The sequence below is a fragment of the Littorina saxatilis genome, linkage group LG2, assembly GCF_037325665.1.
Source record: "Littorina saxatilis isolate snail1 linkage group LG2, US_GU_Lsax_2.0, whole genome shotgun sequence".
Taxonomy (NCBI): Eukaryota; Metazoa; Mollusca; class Gastropoda; order Littorinimorpha; family Littorinidae; genus Littorina; species Littorina saxatilis.
Genome location: NC_090246.1, coordinates 45677353 through 45704665, shown reverse-complemented (window position 1 = coordinate 45704665; position 27313 = coordinate 45677353). Strand labels below are relative to the sequence as shown.

The window sequence follows — 27313 nt, the reverse complement described above, 5'->3', positions numbered from 1 at the left end:
GGTGAAGGATCAACCAATCGTCTAGGTAAGCTCTGAGACGGATGCCTTCCTGTCTCACAAGAGCGCAAAGCTGCCTGACCACGATCGTGAAAATCCACGGAGCTAAAGACAGGCCGAACGGCAGAGCCCTGAACTGGTAAGCTTTGCCGCCCCAAGGAAAGCGAAGCCACTTCCTGTCCGAGATATGTATGAGGACGTGAAAGTAAGCGTCTGTTAGATCGATCGACGTTGCCCAATCCCCCGGCCGTAAGGCCTCCCGAACCGAAGTCGGAGTTTCCATGGTAAACTTGATTACTCTCAGAAACTTGTTCAAAGGAGAAAGATCTAACACCGGCCTCCACGCCCCCGAGGCTTTCGGCACTACGAAAAGTCTGCCGTAAAACCCCGGGGACCGCGCGTCCAAGACCTCCTCTATAGCTCCCTTGAGCAGCAGAGCCGAGACCTCTTCCTGGACCGCGTTCCGTGCCACCAAATCCTTTGGCGCCCTGCAGGGCGGGATTATCCTGACCAGGGGAGCCTTCTGCCCTGACCAGAGAAGCCGGAACCCCGAACACACTATCCCAGTGACCCACTTGCTGGCCACCAGTTGCAGCCAGGAAGAAAGGGCCCTGGACCCCCTGGAACCCCCGAAAGACTGACCCCTCTTAGGGTATGGAGCTCCACGCCCCCTACCCCTGGAGGAGAATGACTGCTTCTGGGCCTTCCCACCACCTGACGAAGACGTCTGAGGCTTAGCAGAAGAAAACGCCTGAGTCTGAGACTTGCCCTGAGGCTTCTGGAAGCCCTGTGAAGCCAAACGCGCGATCGCTACATCCCGCGCGTCCTGCGTCTCTTTCTGGAGGGCATCGAAAGACGCCTGCCCTAAGAGAGACCCCTCAGCAAAAGGGGAAACCTTCAGCCTCTCAATAGTCGCGGTGTCCCGAAATCTGGACCCCGTCAAGAAGGCTGACCTCCTTGAAAGAACTGCGTGAGTATACAGCCGGGCAGACAAAGCAACCTGTTCTCTAGTCACCTTGCCCAGAGTAGCCAGCAGTGTCGAAACATCTGTCGGCGACGCATCAAACCGAAATTCAAAAGGATCAAGAGATGTGGCAATCGATCTGGACAATGACCTTTGCAGAGACTCCGACAAGGACGTGAGCTCCAGCAAAGACCTTCCAACTTCCTCCAAAGCTGAGAGAGAACCGTCAGTACATGGGACAACTCTATCCCTATTGTACCCATCTTCTCTCAAAGCAGCAAGTTCCGGCGTCACCGGAAGTGCCCCTGACGGCAGAGCAAAAGTGTCAATCAGACTCAAAGGATAAGGGTTAAGCTTGAACTTCGGAACACCGGAAGCTGCTCGAGCCCCAGGCTGAGCCAGCCAAGAGACAACGTCTTCCGGAGCCTCGCCGTGCTGAACCAACAACGGCACCGCCGGTTTGCGTTTACCACACAAGACGTTCGCCATTTCATAGGCAATAGTTGACGATTCCCGGAAGCGGAAGCGAGGCCGTTGCTCCTGTGCACTCCGGAAATCGTCAAAAGCAGACCGAGGTGGGTGAAGCTGAGCCTTGTCCTTCACCACCCCTTCCGGAAAGTATCTGAACGCCGTTTCCGCCGCCAGCGCCACTGCGGCTGACAGCTTCACGGGCAAATTCAGTTGGGAATCCTCTACCACTGAGGCATCCCCGTCTTCCGCCCTACCCTCCGACTCGAGATCAAGCTCGGAGCCAGGAGGCAGAACATCGGACAGTTTATCGTCGGCAGAACCGACCACTTCCTGCCCCCCGGGCGGAAGAGGACTAAAACGGTCCCCGATATTCTCATAAAGAGACGTACGGAGGCGTTCGTCCTTTCGCTGCTCATAAGAACTCTCACGGCCTCCAACGCACGAGAGAGCCCCCTGAGCTCGCACACCGGCAAGCGGTGTAGACATACCTTGTACTGGTGTCACATTCAGGAGAGACACCAACTTGGTACCCCCATCCTGCGAAGCATGGACATCCGCCCGAGTCACAGTCGCCGAAGGCTTAGCGGAAGTCGAAGCCGGAACTGCAGGAGACTGCCGTAACTGTGCTAAGGAGAGAACATCAGAAACACCCGACGGAAGCGCACGTAATTCCTCCCGAGTGGAAGATAATTCCGACGCTAATGTCGAAACTTGAGCGCTCAAAGTCAACAATAAAGACGCAACTTCAGCTGGCGCTAACCCAGGGCCGCCAACTGAAGTTGAAGCAGAAGCAGAAGCAGAAGAAGCTTTGCCCGAAACACCACTCTTGCCAGAACGTAAACAAGTCTGACCGGAAGTTAAATTGACGTCTGCTAACACGGGAGATTTGACAGAAGTTGAATCAGAAGAAACAGACGCGGATTTTCCTGCGCCCTTATCTTTTCTCGAGCTTCTTTTTGGAGGCGTATCGTCAGGTACCTGCCTCGAACTAGGCTTCCGTTTATCGCTATCAACAAGCGCAGCCTCCGCCATAGCAAAACGACTCACGAAAAATTTCACAGAAAAACAATTTCAGAAAAATTTCACAAGTACAAATGAGCGACGAAAAACGTCGCTAAAGTTATAACAAAACGGAAAGATCTCACCACACAGCGTAGGTACAGGAGTAAAGTTAGGCGACGACCAAGGGGAGATGCCAAAGCCAAAGACTATGGCGAAAAGCTGAAGACAGCAGGAGCGTACATCAGGAGCGTCCTTCCCAGTTGAACCGCTGAGAGAGAATGATACAAATGGCGGCGTATGCGCACGCATACGGATGTTGGACCGGACATCGGTCTGATATTATGGGATGGATCACTCTTTTTTAGGGTGGTCTCCCTTGTTACCAAGGGGAACGCGTACAGCGTTACCAGCACTGAACTAGAGTTAATTGCTATATGTGAGTTGGGTAATAATATGTAATTTAATAAAGATGACGATGATGATGATGATGATGATTTCTTTCTTTATTTGGTGTTTAACGTCGTTTTCAACCGTTCAAGGTTATATCGCGAATGATGATGAAGATGAGGCATGAAGAGCATACATATGTGGTTATTCATAAAATCAAATGCATACTATGCAAGTAATTATAAGTACAAGCTGGTAGCAATCGAACATGTAGCAACATGTAGAGAGAGAGAGAGAGAGAGAGAGAGAGAGAGAGAGAGAGAGAGAGAGAGAGAGAGAGAGAGAGAGAGAGAGAGAGAGAGAGAGAGAGAGAGAGAGAGAGAGAGATAGAGAGAGAGAGTGTGTGTGTGTGTGTGTGTGCGCACGTGTTTGCTTGTTTGTTATTGTTTTTGCTCCTTGTTTGACGGCAATCCATTTCTTTCGTTGTTATCGGTCACTGCTCTAAATTATGTGGTTCTTGAAATTCCAAGTGCGTGGCAAGCTCTTTTTGCAACGTTATTCCAGTGATATACAAGCTCCCCTTTTCAGCTTCATCTGCACACTCACAATAATCGTTTTCACCTCGGACAACATCTTTACCAGTTCAGGTGTGCAAACCCTTGGATAGTTTCGGTGTTTGTGTGACATGTATTGTGTCAGCACGAGATGCACGAATAAGGTTGTACAGCACAGGTGGAAAAAATGACCTGCAGGTTTGTAGAGGCCTGGAAAGGGGGAAACATTTGATTCATTATATTTAGTCAAGTTTTGACTAAATATTTTAACATCGAGGGGGAATCGAAACGAGGGTCGTGGTGTATGTGCGTGCGTGTGTGCGTGCGTGTGTGCGTGTGTGTGTGTAGAGCGATTCAGACTAAACTACTGGACCGATCTTTATGAAATTTGACATGAGAGTTCCTGGGTATGAAATCCCCGAACTTTTTTTTCATTTTTTTGATAAATGTCTTTGATGACGTCATATCCGGCTTTTCGTGAAAGTTGAGGCGGCACTGTCACGCCCTCATTTTTCAACCAAATTGGTTGAAATTTTGGTCAAGTAATCTTCGACGAAGCCCGGGGTTCGGTATTGCATTTCAGCTTGGTGGCTTAAAAATTAATTAATGACTTTGGTCATTAAAAATCTGAAAATTGTAAAAAAAAAATTATAAAACGATCCAAATTTACGTTTATCTTATTCTCCATCATTTGCTGATTCCAAAAACATATAAATATGTTATATTCGGATTAAAAACAAGCTCTGAAAATTAAATATATAAAAATTATTATCAAAATTAAATTGTCCAAATCAATTTAAAAACACTTTCATCTTATTCCTTGTCGGTTCCTGATTCCAAAAACATATAGATATGATATGTTTGGATTAAAAACACGCTCAGAAAGTTAAAACAAAGAGAGGTACAGAAAAGCGTGCTATCCTTCTTAGCGCAACTACTACCCCGCTCTTCTTGTCAATTTCACTGCCTTTGCCATGAGCGGTGGACTGACGATGCTACGAGTATACGGTCTTACTGAAAAATGGCATTGCGTTCACTTTCATTCTGTGAGTTCGACAGCTACTTGACTAAATATTGTATTTTCGCCTTACGCGACTTGTTTTAAGTAGTCTTTACGAAGAAATAATTAACCAGAGGAAAGTAAGGATTATAGTAAATATAAATTAAATGAGGTATACTTTTGACATACTTATTATGTTCTTATCCACATTGCAAAATATGTGTAGATTGCGAGATAATTTCGAAAAACCAGGTCTCAGACGTATCGCAAACAAACATTAACAATATGGCAGAGTCTGGAAGCTGGTGACACGTTCACTTACTGTGAGGTCCTGTCGAATTGATTTGAGCTGTTCACAGGCATAGTGGTAGTCTCCCTTGACTTTCCACCTCTCCTGCACCATCACTAAGGATCTTTTCAGCACCTCCACAGGACGGATCTGTTTGGAATCTGGAGCCTACAAAAAGCATATTATACAATTTGTGACACCTTTAACATTCAATGAAATGCATAAAGCAAACAACTGACAAATATTTGGAAAATACAGTAATCAGGTACTTCCAGTCAAGATCACTTTCTCAGAGAACATGATGATAGTAACTGAGTAAAACAATAAAACAGACACAATTTAACTTATCAAAAGTAAGAGATAAGGTGAGAATTCTTTAAATACATGTGTATGATTGAATGTGCATGACTCAAGTGGGTGCCCTTCATTTTAAGATTTGATCAAAAAGCACACAAGAAACAAGTGTGCTCCCATTCTGATCAAGATGTAGGTTTTTATAGCATTCAGCCCTTCTCTGGATTGACCCACTGAATTACGGCCACCAGTACACAAGAATGCATAAAAGAGACAGTAGTTGTCCAAGGTTTACCAGGATACTGGAGACACAAGGAAACAGACTTACCGAGGTGAGACGCAGATATGGTTTCTCAAGATCAGTACAGGTACCAACAACGTTGAATTCACAGAGATCCATGTCCTCATCACCACCACTCTGTTGAAAAGACACAAAAGGCAAAATAGAACGCATACAACATGAATATATCAAACTTTAACTGAACTTCTTTGCGCTGCTCTTGTGATGAAAAACGAGGAAATTCCTTTTTTTCAAGGGGGGTTCGGGGGCATGCTCCCCCGAATTTTTTAAAAATGGTGCATTAAAATCTGTGCAATCTGGTGCATTCCGAGACTAAAATTCAACTTGTTTGGATCAGGTAAAAAAGACATTCTCCTCCCCCCCCAAACCCCAACTTGTTTGGATCAGGTAAAAAAGACATTCTCCTCCCCCCCAAACCCCTCTCCATATCATTCAGTCAACAAGTTATAGATACTGTGATGAAATGGGACGCGGAAAAATAGATTACCCCAGCGGAATTGGTAAGTTGTGTCCGCGGAAATCCGCGGATTCGTGGAAAAGTCCCACCCCTGGCTGTGATCAACATATTTGACAGATCATTTGTGACAACATCATTTGTGACAACAGACGGCCCACAAATTTCAGCTAAGGTTATGCATGTTTTTGTTTTGTTTTTTTTTCTTCTTGTTTTTTGTGTGTCTTTACACCTGTTCCTTGTCCCGTCGTGCTCTCACACCGCCCCATCCCTGCATTCACTGCTCCATCCACATCTGAATTGCGTTCCGCTGCCAGACTTGTCGATTTTACAGACACTCCAGGGGGGGATGTCGGGTCGCTGCGGTGGGCTATCCTCGGAAGATGACACTGCACTTCTGCCGAGTCACTTCGACGGTGTTCAGTAGTGGGTCTGTCCCGAGCTAACGGACGCAGCCCACTACCTACTATGCCCACTACTAACGACATTGACTGTTAAGTCGCGGAAAAGACTGACAGCAGAACTACTATTCAGGGAAGGATCGAACAGGAACACCGAGACCAAGGTCACCATGAGAGCTCCAGGTATGAAGGGCCACAAGAGCAAGGACAATTCATAATTTTGGATGATTAATGAGATAAGGATGATTATAATGATGATGCTTTGGATTTCCAATTTGGTTTGAGACTACATGACAGGGCAGCATACTACGCTTGCTGTCACAATATATCCTGGCGTCAACCAGGCCCGAGAACTGCCGCACCTGCTGTGTTGGTCTGGTAAACAGAATTTGAGCACCCTCAAAGTCGCATTTGTTAAGTAAATGACACTCGGCTGTGTGATCCCAGCCTTCCCATAGCACTTCCACTCTGGGTAGGAGCCGGCCGTAGCCCGAAAAACCCACATGACACTGATGGGATTCGAACCCACGACCTCCCGGCCCGCAGCCCGATGCGCTAACCACTGTGCTACGGGGGCCGGTGTTATGCATATTTTTAAATATCTACCATCTTACCATCTTGTCCTGTAAGACAGTTGTTCTCTAAGGTTTAGAAATAGACACTCTTTTTTCAGTTTCCAAACTCTTTGAACCTTGTAAATTGTTATCTAATTTTTATCTGAGAGAGACTCAGACTCAGACTCAGACCTTTATTACAAAAGGATAAAGGTTTTAGGCAAAGCCTATTCTTAGAGATAGAGAGAGAGAGAGAGAGAGAGAGAGAGAGAGAGAGAGAGAGAGAGAGAGAGAGAGAGAGAGAGAGAGAGAGAGAGAGAGAGAGAATTGAATTGAATTGAATTGAACTTTATTTAACAAGGATTAAGATTTAAGGCTACGCCTTTTCTTACAATCTGTCCTTGGGACGCATAGACACACAATTATATAATTAAACAAGAAGAGCAAACGCTCGATCGAGTCACTTTCGCAGTTCTGAATATTATATGAGGCATCAGATGGACAGGAAGAAATTGCTATTCACAACACAATGAGTCACGTTCACATAAAATTTGAGCCCGGTCACTTTTATAGTTTCCGAGAAAAGCCCAACGTTAAGTTGTGTGTTGCCGAACAGAAAAGGCTAGTTATCTCCCTTGTTTTTCTGATAACGTTCGTAAAAGGCTACAGATGTAAATACTTTGATGTAAAGAATAATCCTACAAAGTTTCAATCACATCCGATGAACTTTGTCAAAGATATAAAATGTCTAATTTTTCCTTTGACGCTGACCTGTGACCTTGAAAAAGGTCAAAGGTCAACGAAACCATCGTTAAAGTGTAGAGGTCATTGGAGGTCACGACTAAACAAAATATGAGCCCGATCGCTTTGATAGTTTCCGAGAAAAGTCCAACGTTAAGGTGGTGTCTACGGACGGCCGGCCGGACGGCCGGCCGGACGGACAGACTAACACTGACCGATTACATAGTCACTTTTTCTCAAGTGACTCAAAAATTAAAATTAAAAAGTTAAAAAGTTAACCAACAAAAGGAGGTCGGAAAACTTCAGCACGTGATAATAAAGATGATGATGATGATGACGATGATGATGATGATGATAATGATGATGATGAAGATGAGGCATGAAGAGCATACATATGTGGTTATTCATAAAATCAAATGCATACTATGCAGGTAATTATAAATACAAGCTGGTAGCAATCGAACATGTAGCAATAGTACAACAAAATTAGAGAGAGAGAGAGAGAGAGAGAGAGAGAGAGAGAGAGAGAGAGAGAGAGAGAGAGAGAGAGAGAGAGAGAGAGAGAGAGAGTTGGGGGATGGGGGTTGCAGAGAGATAAATGCAGGAAAAATCATTACCATGATAAGGTTATTAACAGTAAGGTTAAGAGTCTGTTTTCTCTTGTTGCTGGTTGGCTGATCAAGGTGCTCACTGAAGCGGGCTGCCCTCATCTGCATGCGAAATGATTTCTGGGGGTCCTCATACTCCATCTTGAACCTGAACACAAACCACACATAAAATGACAAACTGCAAAACAGTTCTGTCCTAAAGTCATAATCATTAAAAGTAATTAATTCCTGCTCATGAAAGCCTGCAGTGTAACTTTTTCAGTGTAGTCTCTACTTTGGATATTCAGCTCATGGGTTCTTCAAAAGAACTGTGCTTTTCAAATCTGGTTGGGCTGCATTTCCACAAATCTGGCAAATGTGAAAGCTTCAACATCCTAACTGTATGCAATGCAATTTGCAGTAGCGTACTCAGTCGTCTTTAACCTACATGAAGTCTGGCAAATTATGAAATTAACCTATTGCAAACTGCTCAAGGAGCATAAAAGAATAATACACTACACAAACGTTTGCATGTTACTGTCAAATTGCTGTTCTGGAAGAAGTGTACGCAACACCTAACTTTATGGAGCCGGAAGCTCCAGCCAACAGAAGTGAATGACAGGACTGACTTACTTTTTCTGCTGTTGTTGGTTCTTCTTGCCCCGCTTGCTGGGTGTGCTCTGCTTATTTCCACTGTCGATCTCTCCCTGACCTCTCCCTCTGCCCCTGCCTTGACCACGACCCCTGCCCCTCTGCTTTCCCCGGTTACCACGCCCAGTCAGAGTGATTTGACGTTCTGGGCTTGGGGATGGGCTCAAACTCATACTGCGACTTCTGGAAAAAGGACAGGCCCATGTTTTGCATAATTTTACTGTATGCAGCATTTCAACAAAATCAGAATAAAAACATGTCTGTTCTTCACAATGTAAAGGGACAAAAAACACACAATGGAAATCAGCTCACGGCACATTTTTTCAAACATCAAAAGTTTAGCTTTTGAAAAAAACCTCTGTGAATGCGAAGCTAGGATGTTCTCTGAAACTCAAACATAACAAAAAGCAACTGATTTAACGATTGACACACACCTTCTTCGCTGGCGCATTTGGCGTCTGTTGTAGCGAGGTGGTGACCTTGAGCGTGACCTGGACCTGCTCCATGAGCGAGAGCGTGATCTACTTGAAGATGAAGAGCGGGACATAGAGCGACTGTATGACCTGCGGTAGGTAGGCACACGATTCCTGTTGTAGGGTCTACTCTGGGGAGTGGGGCGGGTCTTGTTGTTAGCCATTCCGGGATAAGGGCCTTGGCTGTGGGGAAACGGGAGGTGGGGTCCACGTGGTGGTGGGCCACTGCCATTTTGCATGTTAAAGCGGGTGTTGTTGTTGTTGCGATTCATTCCTCTTCCCCCTGTCTGGCCAAGCCCCCTGGTGGGAGCAGAGAACCTGGGACCACTCTGTTGCCCAAAGAAACGAGGCGGGCCTTCTGGCCTCTGAGGTGGGCTTGTCCTGCTAACAGACCGTTCAATAAAAAAAGCGTCATTTGGGTAAAATCATACCTCTCACTAAAACTGTAACAACTTATGTCTAAACCAGACATGCCGAAGCCTCAAGTGTAACAATTTAGGTTACATTTTTTTTTAAATGTCAGTGTAGCAAATGGTGTTTAACCTTTAGCACTCCACATATTTTTCTGTATTCTCTCCCCTGCAGCCAAGTTATTTTCTATGATTGACTTTGAACGTGACACTGCCTACATGATAACACCTCTAGAACTTCCATTTGAACATCACCATTGATGTGAAATTATGCATGTGGTTACAATAATGAAGATCATGCAATCACTGTGTATGCTTTGTAGTTTGGTCTGTCAGTATGTTAGTTAACAATACAATAAATAAATAAACAACAGCATTCTTCACTTGCTCGTTTCAACTGTCAGGCACACGAGTCTGCTTAAAAAACCAAAAGTGGTACCTGTGATGAAAGGACAGTCTTGGGACCAGCAAAAAGTGTTCCTACATTGCAGGTGGCCTGTCATGACATGTTTATTTTGGTACTGGTAGTGATCATAGACAAAGGGACTTCAGAATGTGTCCTTTTAAGGGAGGTGTCCTCTGATAGTGGGCACCTTTCTCATGATGCAGACATGATACACTAAATCGTATGATTCACAAGACACGGTTGACCAGTACAAGTCGTAAGATGAACGTTTCGTAAGGCCAGAGTTAAAAGCAGAAGACGCAGGAGTGACTTTTTTCTTCTCTGTATGATTCACATCACGTTGTGCACACACATAATACGCACTTAGATTCTTTTTTTCAAATGACCAGATATGTGAAAAGTAGATCAACCATATTTTTCATGAAAAGCAAGAAGAAAATAAATCTCCTTCTGACGGATGTAGGTCGGAACTGCTATCTCCATGACGGGCCAAAACTCGACGAGCCAGGCATCAACATATCTTCTTTTCACTCACTTTTTGTCATCGATGTCAGACTCAGTAAATCACAGTTCGATCCCTCCACATGTACATCCCTAACCATCACCTATTTGTTGAAGACTTTTCTGGCCTAAAACATTCAATTTCATTGCCAGAATGTTGATAGAGAAAGATGTCTGAAAGCTTCTCAGACCCTTCATCCTCCATTGTGAGTTCACCTCCATTGTGAGTTGAACTTTAACTCTTCCCATAAACTTCGTAAAAGTTGCTCAAAGACGACCAAAATCGTTCAACAGCTTCAACGAAGATAGAGAGCCTCGTTTTGAAACCGAATACAAGTCAAGGTTGTATGCAAATCAAAACAGCCTAATCTTGGCGATTTCCATCACCGCTGGCTGCAGGAGAGAGTTGATGATAGGCGACCACGGGTGCCATTGGCGTGCTAAAGGTTAAGTGTAGGATTGTCTAAAATGTATGCATATATTCATATTTATACTACCTCAAGCACAAATATACATTTGTAAACAGTTTATTTAGAAAACATGAACGTCATAAAGCTTATTAGAGATTCTGCATTGCCACTTTTCAGGGTACATAATGTTTTATGATTAATATATTGTCAGCTACACTGAGTGAGATGCAGAATTGATTCACAGGATTGATTATTTGTTTGAGCTTAACAATTTTAGGTTTGGTGTAACAGCGTAGCAATTTCTCTTCAAACACAGCAACTAGCATGCTACACTGAAAGCATAACAGTTGGCAGCAATAACCTGATTTAGCCCCGTATGAGGATCACGCTCAAAACTGTAGGTGGTGTCATTTCTACAGGATCTTGTCCAATAAATCTCTTTTCTTTTATCAGAAAAATCTGACAAAACAAAAATCTGTCAGAAAGTGCACCTTGTCTTCCGGAAGTGCATACATTTATTGTTACAAAAAGAATCACAGAAATACTCCTAATATGCACTGGTCTGGTTCAGACAAACAACAAATAAAAGTGCAATGACATCAGCAAATAAAAACTAGATACCAGGGCGTACTCTTAATTCTGTAACAGAAGGCAGATAACACAACAAATCTAACAACTTACAGAGGCAGAGGCTCTTTGGACCAGTCCTTGGTCAATGCAGAGTTTTCTTTGAATGATTGCTCAATCTTTTCCTTCAAAGCCGCCTCGACACGATCCTTTTCCATTTCATTGCTCACTGATGCAAAGGCTCTCTGCACATATTCCCTGAAACAGTCACCAGAAGCTTTCTTTATAGTATACTTCTGAAAAAAATGCTACCATCCACAATTAACAAAAGATGTTTTACACCTAAAAACACCACACACAAAAACACCTACAGATTTGAACTTTGGATAACACTCGTGAACCTTTGCTCTGTATCTTTTTTTTAAACTTTCGGCTAAAGAAAAGGGAGATTATCAGCTCCCTGATTTTGTGAACTTTGAGAAAGCATGCTAATTCTTCATACCTTGTTTAAAAACATGAAAATAACAAACGACTAGTTGATCTTCAAACATGCTGTTATGCTGCACGAAGACAGGGGTGTCGTTTGGATTTTTTAATACTTTGGCCGAAACTTTTATGTCCTTATCGGCCAAATGTCCGAAGAGTATTCGTCTGAATCGGCCATGGTTTGTCCAGGGTTTTTTTTATTGGTCAGGCTTTGATTGCTAAAATTGCTGCCGATGTACTTAGTCAACTGACTGGCGTTTATTTTCTTCACAAATACTAACAAGAAGGGCAAAGCCCATACGACTCACATGCTTGACCTTGACATGGTCAAATAACTAAACCTAGCAATGACATCATACACTAAGAACTGCTTTACACATTTTTCCTACCAAAATACATGTGACCTTGACCCAAGGTCAAGGTCATCCAAGGTCATGCAACACAAAGCTGTTAATTCAAGACATAGGAAGTACAATGGTGCTTATTGGCTCTTTCTACCATGAGATATGGTCACTTTTAGTGGTTCACTACCTTATTTTGGTCACATTTCATAAGGGTCAAAGTGACCTTGACCTTGATCATATGTGACCAAATGTGTCTCATGATGAAAGCATAACATGTGCCCCACATAATTTTTAAGTTAGAAACAGTTATCTTCCATAGTTCAGGGTCAAGGTCACTTCAAAATATGTATACAATCCAACTTTGAAGAGCTCCTGTGACCTTGACCTTGAAGCAAGGTAAACCAAACTGGTATCAAAAGATGGGGCTTACTTTGCCCTATATATCATATATAGGTGAGGTATTGAATCTCAAAAACTTCAGAGAAAATGGGAAAAATGTAAAAAATAGCTGTTTTTTAGGCAACATTTATGGCCCCTGCGACCTTGACCTTGAAGCAAGGTCAAGATGCTATGTATGTTTTTTGGGGCCTTGTCATCATACACCATCTTGCCAAATTTGGTACTGATAGACTGAATAGTGTCCAAGAAATATCCAACGTTAAAGTTTTCCGGACGTCCGGACGGACGACTCGGGTGAGTACATAGACTCACTTTTGCTTCGCATGTGAGTCAAAAACGAAACATCAATATTTTGAAAGGAAGCCATTGACGAAAATTAAAGCTGCCAGAATGGTTTCCCTTCGACAAGGGAAACCAAACTCTCAGCGTTTGCGTCCGCGATAGTGTATCAGTCAGTGCTTTCGATTTGGATTTGAACAGCATGTCGCGACCAAAAAATAAAAAATAAATAAATTGATCAGTGGCCAAGGTTTGCTACCCGTCGCCAAGGTAGGTGATTCTGGACAAAATGACAGCAACACCGCGAATGTGGACAGTGTCAGTGTGAGTGGTAGTACAGCAGTCCCTCTCATGAACGGACACCCTTGGGCCATAGCAAACCTGTCCGTACATTGCAGGTGGCCGGTCACGGGAGGGGTGACCACACCACCCCCTCCCCCATACACTCACACAGAGACACACACACATGTTTTGAGACTATGCTAACCACTTCTTGTGGCTACTAAACGATAACATCCAACTCCTAATATTTTGTTAAACGTTCTGCAAAAAATGATTTGTATGAATGGTGTTGAAAAGAAGATAAAATAAATCCTCAAGGCAGTGAACGCACTCACCATGCACTGACATCATACGAAAGCAGCCACACAAACACAGCACAGAGGCACGTGTGCAGATGCTTTGTGAGAATAAGCGTTGAAAACCAGTTTGAACAAGAAGGGCAAAGCCCATACGACTCACATGCTTGACCTTGACCTTTACATGACCTTGACCTTCAGCTAAACCTAGCAATGACATCATACACTAAGAACTGCTTTACACATTTTTCCTGCCAAAATACATGTGACCTTGACAAGGTCAAGGTCATGCAACACAAAGCTGTTAATTCAAGACATAGGAAGTACAATGGTGCTTATTGGCTCTTTCTACCATGAGATATGGTCACTTTTAGTGGTTCACTACCTTATTTTGGTCACATTTCATAAGGGTCAAAGTGACCTTGACCATATGTGACCAAATGTGTCTCATGATGAAAGCATAACATGTGCCCCACATAATTTTTAAGTTTGAAACAGTTATCTTCCATAGTTCAGGGTCAAGGTCACTTCAAAATATGTATACAATCCAACTTTGAAGAGCTCCTGTGACCTTGACCTTGAAGCAAGGTAAACCAAACTGGTATCAAAAGATGGGGCTTACTTTGCCCTATATATCATATATAGGTGAGGTATTAAATCTCAAAAACTTCAGAGAAAATGGGAAAAATGTGAAAAATAGCTGTTTTTAGACAACATTTATGGCCCCTGCGACCTTGACCTTGAAGCAAGGTCAAGATGCTATGTATGTTTTTTGGGGCCTTGTCATCATACACCATCTTGCCAAATTTGGTACTGATAGACTGAATAGTGTCCAAGAAATATCCAACGTTAAAGTTTTCCGGACGGACGGACGCCGGGACGGACGGACGGACGACTCGGGTGAGTACATAGACTCACTTTTGCTTCGCATGTGAGTCAATAAAAACCAGCAGACAGAGCCGCATGTCATAATCATTCTTCTTGTCTGGATTTATTGACTGCATGCCGATCTTGTAGCAGTGACTTTTCACTCTTCAGTCAGAAATACACTGTACACAACACAGCTCTCACTCTCCCTCACTGAGTTACCCTAAGCCCTGACAACTGATCCTTGGAAATTGTTTGGAAGAGAACACCTCTCTATTTCTCTCCAATGCTCTTCCTGCTGACATGCCGTGACACCAGACACCCCACTGAGTTTTGCCAGCTACCCCCTCTCCCCCCCTCTCTCTCTCACTCCCTCCATGTACTGTTTGGTGCTGTGGCCAGAGAGGTGTCACCGGCTAACTGAGCAAAACCAGTTGACTGTGTCTAACTTTTGACAAAGCAACACAACTGAAGGATTCACAGATTAGGTAACCGACTCACTGGTCAAGGCTGCGGGGAAACAAGAGTATCTTGTCAATGAAAGAGGTTACACACAGACACGCGATGCTGAGAATGATGGCCGATTTTTCTCTCTCTTTCTCGGAGGGCCTTCATCGACTGTTGCTTCTGTTGCTTACGTCCAACAGACAAGAATAAAGAGCATAGTGCAGTTTTATGTTGGTATCTTCGCATTTGAAAGCAAGAAAGTGCGTGTACTCCACTCCTGACCCAAATTAACCCCCTCCTGATGGGTAGATACACTGCACCCAAGTTAACAGACTGTCATCCCGCCTTTGCGGCTGTGACCTTTGTACCAAGAGCCGGACAGCTCTGTTATCGATTTTGGTGTGGTGAAAATTTGAGATGGTCTGTCCGTACTTTGCAGGTATGACCTGCTGTTGGGACCGAAAATTAGTGTCCATGTCCACGTTTTGCAGGTGTCCGTTTAAGGGGGGGGCAAATATAGAAGAAAAACACTCCGTGCCGAGGAAATGTGTCCGTACATGTCTGGTGGCCGCTCACGCCGGGGGCCGTACATTGCAGGGACTGCTGTAGTGTTGTCGAGTCGATCGAAGCAGATGACATAGCAGACGACAGTCACCGCGAATTGAAATCTGCTGAGCCAGAGAATGAAAAGCGTCCTCCAAATTGTGGTTTCGTTTTACTGGTGTTCTGCCATTCTCATTTTTTTTCTAGTCTACTTTGATAGAATCAGTCACAATGTTATGTGACAGTGTATTTATGTTTTATTGGTGTTTTACCAGTCATGTTTCCCAAGGCTTGTCAAGATTTGCACAAGATTGGAAGAGTTTTATTGTTTTACTTTCAAGAAATTAAAGCTAAAGGTTTGAAAAAGTTTCAGAGAATTGGTGTCTGTTTTAGTTAAATAAGCAAAGCTGATTGTTTCAGTTGCAGTATGCAACATATGTTCTGTGTTCCTAAGACAATGATTGTATTGGTGTTCCCCTCTTGTGCTTCAATGTTGCGGTGACTTTCGATGAGCCAAAATAATAGCCGAAATGTTTCAAAATGTCCTAAAGCTTTCTGACAGTTTCGGACAAAAGTCCCAACATGAAAATGTCTAGCAACACCCCTGCAAGATATCCATCTTTGAATAGATTTTACCAATTAGACTTACTACAGCTTTACATTTCTAATTACTCACAACAGGGTAACAATTTGGAAAAATATAAAGAGGAGGAAACTTACTTAAGAGATGGTGGCCATTCTCCAGAGACTTTGTTTTCTGGTCTGAAAACGAAAGATATTTTTTTAATGAATGAGCAAAAAACAATCAGAAAAGTCGAACATATGCATGTAAACAGTTAAATATTGAAAGAAAGCAGTTATTGGTAAGGTAACCCTAACCAGAGAAACTCTACACAAGTTACCTTTAACAGAAGCATACATTTACAGGCTCCTGTATGGTTTGTTTGTTTGCTTAACGCCCAGCCGACCACGAAGGGCCATATCAGGGCGGTGCTGCTTTGACATATAACGTGCGCCACACACAAGACAGAAGTCGCAGCACAGGCTTCATGTCTCACCCAGTCACATTATTCTGACACCGGACCAACCAGTCCTAGCACTAACCCCATAATGCCAGACGCCAGGCGGAGCAGCCACTAGATTGCCAATTTTAAAGTCTTTGGTATGACCCGGCCGGGGTTCGAACCCACGACCTCCCGATCACGGGGCGGACGCCTTACCAGGCTCCTGTATGGACCTTACCTGTTTTCATCATTGGAGGACCCGGCACTGGCACTGTTCTCCTTAGGGCTCTCTGAGGGGAGTGGACGTTTGCCGCCCAGAGGCCTGCTCTGTGTAGGCGGTAATCCCATGGGTGGACGTCCTCTACCTCTGTTGTGGGGACTGGGGTTGTAAGGTGGACCTTGGTTCATGTTTTTATTCCTCTTGGGGATCTGGAAACGAATGCCACCCGCACCAGGACCTGACAAGACACACAAACATTTAGCAACATACACTTCTGATCTTCATGAAACGCTTAATGACGTAAACAACACTTATGTCCTCACACATAAAGAGCAGAGCACTGACAAGCTATAATGTCACTACTCACTCTATCCTACTACACATAGATGATGATCACTGTTTTGTCAAATAAAAATTCCATAACAAGCTGACTTTGTCACATTTCATTGCCCACCCTTATCTTATTCTGTTTGGGCAAGTTATACAGCAGTTAACACAATATGAAGGGGAGCTATGAACTTTGATTATCTAACTCATAACTGGAACCAATCATCAAATCTGACTCACTTTGAACTCTACTTTAACTTACTTTGTCCAAACCTTGGCCCATGTTGGTCTTGGTTGCCAAAAGGTGGGTTATCCCTTTGGGGCATATCTGGGTGGGGTGGTCTCTCCATACCACCAGCGCGTGGGGGACCCATGTCATAACCCGGCATCATACCTGGACGCATTGGAGGTGGCCCATAACCCTGAAAACAACCAAAACAAATGCCTGTGTGACTCACCCTCGTTATGTGTAATATAAATAAAAAAAGAAATTATCTGCTGCTCTAGCTCTGTGAACAATCAAGAAAGTTTTCTTCTTATTCAAGTTATTGTCTTGAACTCAACCGAACGGTTACCTTGACCAGCATCAACCAGAATCGACACTGCCCTGCCTAGCCGTGGACATCTAACCCTGGAAGTGCGCGACGTTACAAAGATCTTGCTTCAAAAACAAGTAGTGATAGATCTTCTGCAGCAAACATTCATGCTGTGACCTTGAAATATGACGAAAAAAGGCAAATGTGTGCCATGTCTGTAGATAATCCAAATCTGCAATTATGTGAAATTAGGAGGCTCTTGCTTCAAAACCATAAGAGAAATCCTGAAGTTTTAATGAACCGAACACCACCCCGCTGTGACCCCAAAATGTGACTAGGGAGATCATTAAACCCTAGAAGTGTGCAAAGTTTCAAAGCTCTAGCTTCAAAAACATCCGAGATAACCTCAATGTTAAAGGCATATGTACGTGCTCCCGTGTTTACAAAGTGTAGTTTGCCCACAATCGATGTCAAATGCATCATAAGGCCATATAATGACGATATGTCGCAATGCGCGGACCATATACATGCATTACAGCTTGTTCTAGCCTCTGAAAAAGTGAGGATGTCAACAAAGACGCGGAGTTATTTCCCTTGCGTCAACGTTCCCTCTGTTGGCAAATCTATAAATAGGACGATCTAGATCAAAATAAAAATTCAAATATCTCAACATTTAAGGGGTCCTAGACCACAATATTTTGCAGGGAACTTAATTTAGCATGTCTCCAGCTGTTGGTAAAGCAATTAGCGTGTATATTCATCGAGTTAATATGCCTTTAATTTTTTGGTCCACGCAGGGCTTACACTACTCATTCCTAAGAAAACTGCAATTGAAATTCAAAACCTATCTTGCAATATCTACATTATCTATGGTCCTGATTCGATTCTCAATATCCAACCTGCAATCTCTACATTATCTATTTAGGCAGGATCTCCAGTTGATTTTAAGTTGAATCTAACTGCATCTTGGAGCTCACCCTATCATCATATGGTGGCATATTGGGCCTTGGACCAGGGGGAGGCCGCATGCCATAGTCTTGCTGATATCCATAGCTGAACCTTGGAAGTAAAGAAGACCAATAATAAAACACAAAGCTGATGTTCAAAACAGTTTTATTCTACACAGCATTCTATTTTGTGTTCTCTATAGTTATAGTATACATTTCTCAAAAAAATTTTTGGGTCAAGTATAGTTCATTATTGTGTACTCAGATTCTGAATGTATCATAAGTTGTACTTGTAAAACAAATCCAGTTTAAAAGCTTGGAAAAACCTAAACAACAATTTTAAAAATCGACAAAATGTAGTAATTAGAGAAGTCCTAGATTACGTACATGTACAATAATCTCTTCTCATGTCTGAAAAATGCTGGTTTTAAGTTTAATATAAACAATAAGACGTAGATATCTGCCAAAAGATCAAAACAGTGCGCAGTGATCATCCTCAATAATTCACTATTACACAAGTCTATAAAATATTTCATCATAATAAAGGGTACACACATTTAACAAATCCAGCAAGTTAAACAACTAGCACAGCAAATCACTAAATGAGTAACTGAAATACTGACGGGTATCCATAGCTGTTGTACATGTCGTGAGGAGAAGGTGGTGGGAAATATCCATACACCCCTGGGCCTCCATGTCCATGATCAGGTGGTGGTGGCGGGGGTGGACCGGGGGGTGGGGGTGGTCCAGGAGGAGGTGGTGGGGGTGGTCCTGCTGGTAGGTCCCCAGCATTTCCATTTTCCTGCGCCTTCTTTGTGTTGCCTTTTCCCCCTGATGTGCTCTGAACAGCTTCCAGTGCCTTTCTTGCCTTCTCCCATTCTGGCCTGGGTTCTAAAGGGCCGTCCGAAGGTAAAGGCCTGAAACAATTACAGGGTTTGTTTTTAATATTAAATGAAGCTTTCTTTGGCTGAAGGGGTCTATATCGACCAAACGTGGGTGGATTCCAAGTAGGTGCATTTCCCGTAGGTGTTTTTGCACCTGGGCATACACCCGGGTGTATTCCTGTAGGAAAGTAGGATTCCACTCAGTGTCGCGCCAAGCGCATGACTTCTGTAAGTGTAAACTGATTTGAATTACCTTAGCTTTACTTCCCCTTCCAAAATGGCGGTTTGACTGGATAATCTTTTAGAATTTTATTCTCCTTTCCGGCATCAACGTTTGCAGTCACAAATCCTATCCTTAGTCTTCGTCGATTCCGATGGAGGCTTTACATTTTCATTTTCCTCTGAAAGTGAAACTGACAGCGCAGGAGGAAATTCTCAGGTATTCTGTTTTCATCGCTGGTAGTGGTACTCTCAATCTCATCCAATGAATCGCTTTCAGTTTCACATTCACTCTCCTAAGGTTGAAGTGACTAAGAAATACCCCAAAAGATAGAAAAACATCAAATTCATTTCTACCGATGTCACTAAGCATGACGAGACTTTCACTTTCAGTTAGATCGGCGTCACCCTACAGGAAATGCACCCAGGTGTATTCCCTGTATACAGAGACACACCTACAGAAAATCCACTCACCTTTGGTCAACATAAACCCCATCTGCCTTACTTTGCTCAATCAGACAAACGAAGACATTTGTGAGGTAAGGGGGACTCACTGAATCAGTGATTGTATACTGATAGTGATACTGCAGGGTTCCACATCATGTAGAATTAAGGGTATAATACCCTTTGACCCTCCAAATCACGTACGAGATGCTCTCTGAAGAGGTATAAATACGTAACTGTTTTCTTCCAAAGAGGTACAAAAAACGTACGAGTCAAACGCTGAAAAAAAGTGAAAGAGTATTGCCTTTGCTAGTTTACAAGCAACAGCACACAGGCCGCCTGCTCTACTGAGACCACTAAAGTACACGCCGTGTTCGTGCCACTCCTCTGTCGACACTGCCGTGAAGCAGAGGTTGCCTCCCTTGTCCTCAAACTGCGCAATATCTTTAAACTGATCATCTCGATGGCACTGTTCGCTTTAGCCTATCCGGTGCTGTCGCTTGAGAAAAAAAATGGAGTAACTGCATTGGCCCTTGTTTTTCACAGTTTGACTTTGGCGTCAGGTCTAGAGGTGATGGAGATGGTCATAAGGATCTCGGACAGTCTAGTCAGTCTTGATATTCGTGTTGCTTGTTGTAAATGGTGATAATGATGGTTTATTGAAGTAGGTGCAAAGACAGTCTATTCTAGTCAGTTGTGCTGTTTACTGATAAGATTTAATCACAAGTCATAATGATGATGATGCTGGTTTTTGAAGTTAATACAGTTGGTTTCATTCTGTAATTCTTTGTTTCTCTTTCTGCTGCAGTCTTTGTGATTGTGTTCTTGAATGAATGTAAGCACAGCTGAGTAAACTTTCAAAGAAACATTCATCAATTCAGACAGTTCATCATTTTAATCTTACAATCCAAAGAAAATTACACGAAAACTCGCGACATAATAGAAAAAGAGGTATCCATTGAAGTAAAAAAGAAAGAAAAAAAGACTTGAATGCATTGATACACTATATACATGTATTGTCACAACGTCAAAATGGTAAAGGTGATTACTACCAGACAGGCAATCATATGGGAAAAAAATGACATTTCATGGATACACCGATTGTCACTCATAGTCATACCCTGTGATAAATCTGGAAGGGGTATATATATATAAACCCTTTACTTTTTGCCTGAAAGGGTATGAATACCCTTGACTTTTGGGGTTGTGTGGAACCCTGTACTGATACAGTAACATTATACATACTGTCATCCTGACCTCAGGTCAAAATGAGTTCGGCTCATTCTCTCCCTGACAGGATGCCTTGAGTTTCCTTGTCTGGCAAGGAAACCGATTTTTTTTTTTAATACATATTTAGAGCTTTTTGGAATGTATTATTGATATTTAAGCAGATTCACGATCGTCGATATTGATTTTTCATGGTGTTTTGTAATTTTTAAATTAGAAAGGAATTGATATGTAAGACAGTTTCAAGCGAGCTATTTTTCGCGGTGTGCAAACAACTCTAAATATGGCAAAAGTGTCACGTGATAATCACCGTTTGGTTTCGGCGCTCACTGGAGCAGACGATTTTTTCTGTAACCAGTTGATAGTGATGAAACCATATATTACGGTCTCCTTCCGGCAGCAGTCCCAAAATTTAGACTTGTTTTGACCTTAGAACGATGTCTTTATCATAACTGTGAAGAACAGAACGGAGATCACTGTCGAAGTCGGCCAATCTGCAATCATTTTCGTCTCGCGAACACTGATCTCAAATTTAGATCAGTGCTCGCGAAAAACATATGGGAGATAACTCTGTATTCTTATTTTGATAGATTCGCGTAGGACTGTAGCGTCCGGTCAGAGAGATAACTGGCGATAGCCGTTGAGCGATGACTGATCAGAATGACATACTGTATGTAATTTTACGCTTACTAGTCTTACTATAAGTAACTTCTGGCAGTAATGCCTTCTTTCTTTTTCTTTTCCAGTCCTTTGTACAACTCAAGGCCTCGGCTTGTTCAGGTTGTTGCACTTGTAGAACTATAGAACTTGTAAGTTGTACACAGTAACACAAACCGTAAAACTAAAACTGTGTAAAAGTAAACTATCCTTGGGCCTTGTACTTGCATTTGCTCATGCTCTATGTGTGTATTTTTTTCCCAAGCATTCTTGATTTAAACTTGGTGTGTAAGTTGTAACTCACTGTTACTGTGTGAGTGACGGAGTGTGAGGTGGGCAACTTAACATCGGGCATGGCGCACATATCAGTAGGCTAATTTGAGTAAATCGCTGATCAGCCATGACCCACACATCGGTGCATAGAAAGTGCAGATACAGATTACAAACTTAAAACCTATCTTTCCCTATACATAAAACTGCTCGAACCTATAAATCCGTTCAGATCATTCGAAATGAATCACTGTTTTTCATTAGTATGGGGGGTAATATAAATAGAAACTGGCAGCCATTTTGCAGCGGAGACCAACATTCGAAAACACAGAACTCTGATTCTGGCGCATTTTAAGTTCAAAATATAGGAATCGTCAAGTTCAGCAACGTACCATGACGCAATATCGGCAACAGCAGCCATACTCAGTAAAAGTACAAAAGCAATATCCCACAAACAAGCGATCTGTCTGTCCGTCAAGGATCCCACAGTATGCAACCAATAATGTGACGTCAAATTGAAGACACCAACGCCCTCTGTAAGGGGAAGTTAAGCTAAGCGCTTACTCCATAACGCTTCGAAGAGACGATATGGGTGCTGTCCCTTGATATACTAGCCGGGGTGAACACACAGCAGTACAGTCATGTATTACTTTCAACATTGGTAGCAAAACAAGTTTTCAAGGTTTTCTAACGGCTTTAGGTTCATGGGGCTTTTAAGCAAACACAGAACGCAGCGAAATCACACACACACACTGACACACACCACAGGCGTGCACACACACTGACCGCACAAACACACACACACTGACAGTGACACTGACCACACGGGCGGAAGGTATCGTTCACTGGACCACCACAATCATAATAACTTACTACTAGTAGTCTTATTATGATAGTGGTGGTCCAGTGAACGATACCTTCCGCCTGTGCACTCACGCATATATATATATATATATATAATATATAATCATTTCTGGATTCATTATTGTTGGCCCGGAAGTGCAGAGAAGTGTGTCAGCCTGTTCACAGACTACATTATTTAAGGGAGAACGTGAAGTGTTGACTAACTCTATTGGACAAAAATCTACAACTAAACTTTTACAAGATGTGTATGATTACTGTCAACCTATTTTGATTGAAAATGAGAATCGTCTGTCTGATAAACTGAAACATCTGCAGGTAGAGCATCAACTGAAGAACCACTACAACTCTCGGGAGAACTGAATTGGATCTAACAAACTTTTATCTTGTAACTATAACGCTGTTCAAAGTCGTAACCAACAAAAACCTCGTCCAGTACATCGACGGAAAAGAAAAAGAAACAGGAACAGAAAAAAGAAAGACCTTTCCTCAGTTCAACCCGACTGAAAAAGAACTTAGTGAATTTGATCCTATAGTTCAAGCAGACAATGTTGAATTGTCACATGATCAAGTATCTATTTGTCGACTACCTGATTGTTTTGCACCCACCCCACCACACCTATAGATGTATTTGATCAGGTCAGTAGTCAGCACACACCAATTCAATGGGCAGAGCGTTTGCGATGGCACAGGTTTCATTCCGTTTGAAAAACAAAAACAACAAGAAGGGCAAAGCCCATACGACTCACATGCTTGACCTTGACATGAGGTCACATAACTAAACCTAGCAATGACATCATACACTAAGAACTGCTTTACACATTTTTCCTGCCAAAATACATGTGACCTTGACCCAAGGTCAAGGTCATCCAAGGTCATGCAACACAAAGCTGTTAATTCAAGACATAGGAAGTACAATGGTGCTTATTGGCTCTTTCCACCATGAGATATGGTCACTTTTAGTGGTTCACTACCTTATTTTGGTCACATTTCATAAGGGTCAAAGTGACCTTGACCTTGATCATATGTGACCAAATGTGTCTCATGATGAAAGCATAACATGTGCCCCACATAATTTTTAAGTTTGAAACAGTTATCTTCCATAGTTCAGGGTCAAGGTCACTTCAAAATATGTATACAATCCAACTTTGAAGAGCTCCTGTGACCTTGACCTTGAAGCAAGGTAAACCAAACTGGTATCAAAAGATGGGGCTTACTTTGCCCTATATATCATATATAGGTGAGGTATTGAATCTCAAAAACTTCAGAGAAAATGGGAAAAATGTGAAAAATAGCTGTTTTTTAGACAACATTTATGGCCCCTGCGACCTTGACCTTGAAGCAAGGTCAAGATGCTATGTATGTTTTTTGGGGCCTTGTCATCATACACCATCTTGCCAAATTTGGTACTGATAGACTGAATAGTGTCCAAGAAATATCCAACGTTAAAGTTTTCCGGACGGACGTCCGGACGGACGGACGGACGACTCGGGTGAGTACATAGACTCACTTTTGCTTCGCATGTGAGTCAAAAACGAAAATGATGATGAGCCTGATGATAATTTTGTTAACAAGAAGGGCAAAGCCCATACGACTCACATGCTTGACCTTGACCTTTACATGACCTTGACCTTCAGCTAAACCTAGCAATGACATCATACACTAAGAACTGCTTTACACATTTTTCCTACCAAAATACATGTGACCTTGACCCAAGGTCAAGGTCATCCAAGGTCATGCAACACAAAGCTGTTAATTCAAGACATAGGAAGTACAATGGTGCTTATTCCCCCCTCTGCTTCTTTACCTCTGTAAACTTGTAGGGGTAGTTATTTTTCGATAATGACCCAGCAACCAAACAAATAACGACCCAGCAACAGCCTGAATCCTCGATAGTGCAATGGGTTGAGAGGTTGTTCTGTTTCGGAACTACTTTTTGCGACTGAAAAGTTCCGAACGCTCTAATGTACGAAGTATACATCTCTGGAGCAAACAATACAAACATACCGCATTTAAATTAACAACTACAGGCCTGAACACATGAATCTCCATATAAAATCCATGAGTTCGGTTGTTTTCTGAATCTCATCTGCCGTGCCGTCAAGCCGTTCATCACAAGCAATTTCCCAAGGCAAGTAACTCATACTTTGTCTAGCGACAAGAGTAGTTCCCCTTCTTTTCACTCAGTTCCTTCGACAACAGACTGCAATCCGACGGTCAGTTTTCAACAATATTTCATTTAATAAACAGATCACACGCAACCAAATGCACACATCTCATCAATTTAAACAACATAAAGGGGTTTCATACACTATTTTCCCCAGAAAACTGAACTTCATACAGTTTTTAACGTTGGAACACGGGTGCAAAAGTTCGTCTGCTAGTCCCATTTGACGAAAAAACATTTTTCTAAGCGATACCAAAACATATACAGAACACACAATATCTGCCTTTGCCGCCACAGCAGAATAACAGCATATCTGTGTACTTGATTTTAGCCCAAAATAGGAAAACTGACAAGAAATGTTAACAGAATGGAATGATTTGCACGGAACTATACAACCGCGCATTAATCGATCGCCTGCGCAGGTTGACTGGTTGAGAGAATAGGATTCGATCAAACTTTCGCAAAAAAACTCCTCTTTTCTTTGAATAACTGAAGAAAGGAGGAATAAAGAGGTTACACACCTCGTCTCAGTGATTATCAAAAATAATGGTCTCAGTTCGCGGTCATGAAAAAGCTCGCTAAAGCTCGCATTTTTCATGATCCGCTAACTTCGACCATTATTTTTGATAATCACTGAGACTCGGCATGTAACCTCTACTTATTGGCTCTTTCTACCATGAGATATGGTCACTTTTAGTGGTTCACTACCTTATTTTGGTCACATTTCATAAGGGTCAAAGTGACCTTGACCTTGATCATATGTGACCAAATATGTCTCCTGATGAAAGCATAACATGTGCCCCACATAATTTTTAAGTTTGAAACAGTTATCTTCCATAGTTCAGGGTCAAGGTCACTTCAAAATATGTATACAATCCAACTTTGAAGAGCTCCTGTGACCTTGACCTTGAAGCAAGGTAAACCAAACTGGTATCAAAAGATGGGGCTTACTTTGCCCTATATATCATATATAGGTGAGGTATTAAATCTCAAAAACTTCAGAGAAAATGGGAAAAATAGCTGTTTTTTAGACAACATTTATGGCCCCTGCGACCTTGACCTTGAAGCAAGGTCAAGATGCTATGTATGTTTTTTGGGGCCTTGTCATCATACACCATCTTGCCAAATTTGGTACTGATAGACTGAATAGTGTCCAAGAAATATCCAACGTTAAAGTTTTCCGGACGGACGGACGGACGGACGCCGGGACGGACGACTCGGGTGAGTACATAGACTCACTTTTGCTTCGCATGTGAGTCAAAAAGCCATGGTACCAACCAACCACTCGCTCTGCACCACTGACAAGGAGACCCAGCCCTAGAGGCTTTCAAGTTAATTCATGTACGAATGACTTTCTGGATACTCATGATTAAACAGGAGAAGAAAGACAAAAGGTAATCTATCTCAAGGTCAACTGAGAAGAGCTCTGCGTGAGTTAAATAATTTACCTTTAGCGCACAACGCTGCTTGTAGGTTTGATGACAAATCTGAAGTAACTGTTATAACATCTTTAGAAGAGGATGGCAAGAAGATCGTGGAAGCGTTACAAGACCCATGTTACTACGATTGTACTCGCATTCAGTTTATGGGACACGCTAACTGCCTCTTTCTCACGCTGAAGAATTCACGCAGGTGATGATGTTACGGGAGGTTTATTGTTGAATACCCTGTGCCGTGACCATGACGCTGACCCTGGTGAAAACTACAAAAAGTAATTTAGAATACTAGAATCACTAAGATGAAACATCAAAGCACATTCTCATAAACGCATAACTTCAAACATGTTAATCACCTCTTTAAATGGCGAGACGGCGTCAAAGAAAGCACAAATCATTAAAGCATAATTATTACATTGACGTGACGCAGATTCCGGCTTAAGTAATAACTCATAACATTCAAATAACAGAATTACTAACACTGAATAAACAAAATAGGCAGCGAAATTAAGCGAATCGTCCGAAGTCTCAAATAGTCAAATCCGGTCAGACCATGAATTCGCGCATAAATTATCAAAGTAAACTAGCTTAACCAACGTATATTTCCCTTTCGGCACTATAATTACACTGAGTTAACTGCGAATTTAAAATCAATAAAAAATGTCAAAATTACCCTACAAATTAAATACTCATCAAATCAAACTTGAAATTTCATCATCTACAGTTATTATTGCGGACAATTGATTCGCTCAAACAA

General features: G+C 42.5%; 1 protein-coding gene across 3 annotated transcripts in view; it reads right to left on the bottom strand.

Moving 5' to 3' along the window:
• The window catches only part of LOC138959075 (leukocyte receptor cluster member 8-like), a 33217-nt gene extending 10574 nt beyond the window's left edge, over positions 1-22643 (bottom strand). For 2 of the 3 annotated variants that reach the window (XM_070330423.1, XM_070330422.1), the window contains exons 1-12: positions 22485-22643; positions 19015-19308; positions 18422-18503; positions 17171-17330; positions 16600-16819; positions 16078-16119; positions 11529-11672; positions 9082-9504; positions 8630-8830; positions 8027-8165; positions 5287-5376; positions 4698-4832 (exon numbers count right to left, since the gene is read on the bottom strand). In XM_070330423.1, coding sequence (XP_070186524.1) covers positions 4698-4832; positions 5287-5376; positions 8027-8165; positions 8630-8830; positions 9082-9504; positions 11529-11672; positions 16078-16119; positions 16600-16819; positions 17171-17330; positions 18422-18503; positions 19015-19308; positions 22485-22513 — 1959 coding nt within the window. In that variant the 5' untranslated portion in view covers positions 22514-22643. The remainder of the gene's footprint in view (positions 1-4697; positions 4833-5286; positions 5377-8026; positions 8166-8629; positions 8831-9081; positions 9505-11528; positions 11673-16077; positions 16120-16599; positions 16820-17170; positions 17331-18421; positions 18504-19014; positions 19309-22484) is intronic. The other variant, XM_070330424.1, reaches the window with a different exon arrangement.
• Between the last annotated feature and the right edge of the window lie 4670 nt (positions 22644-27313).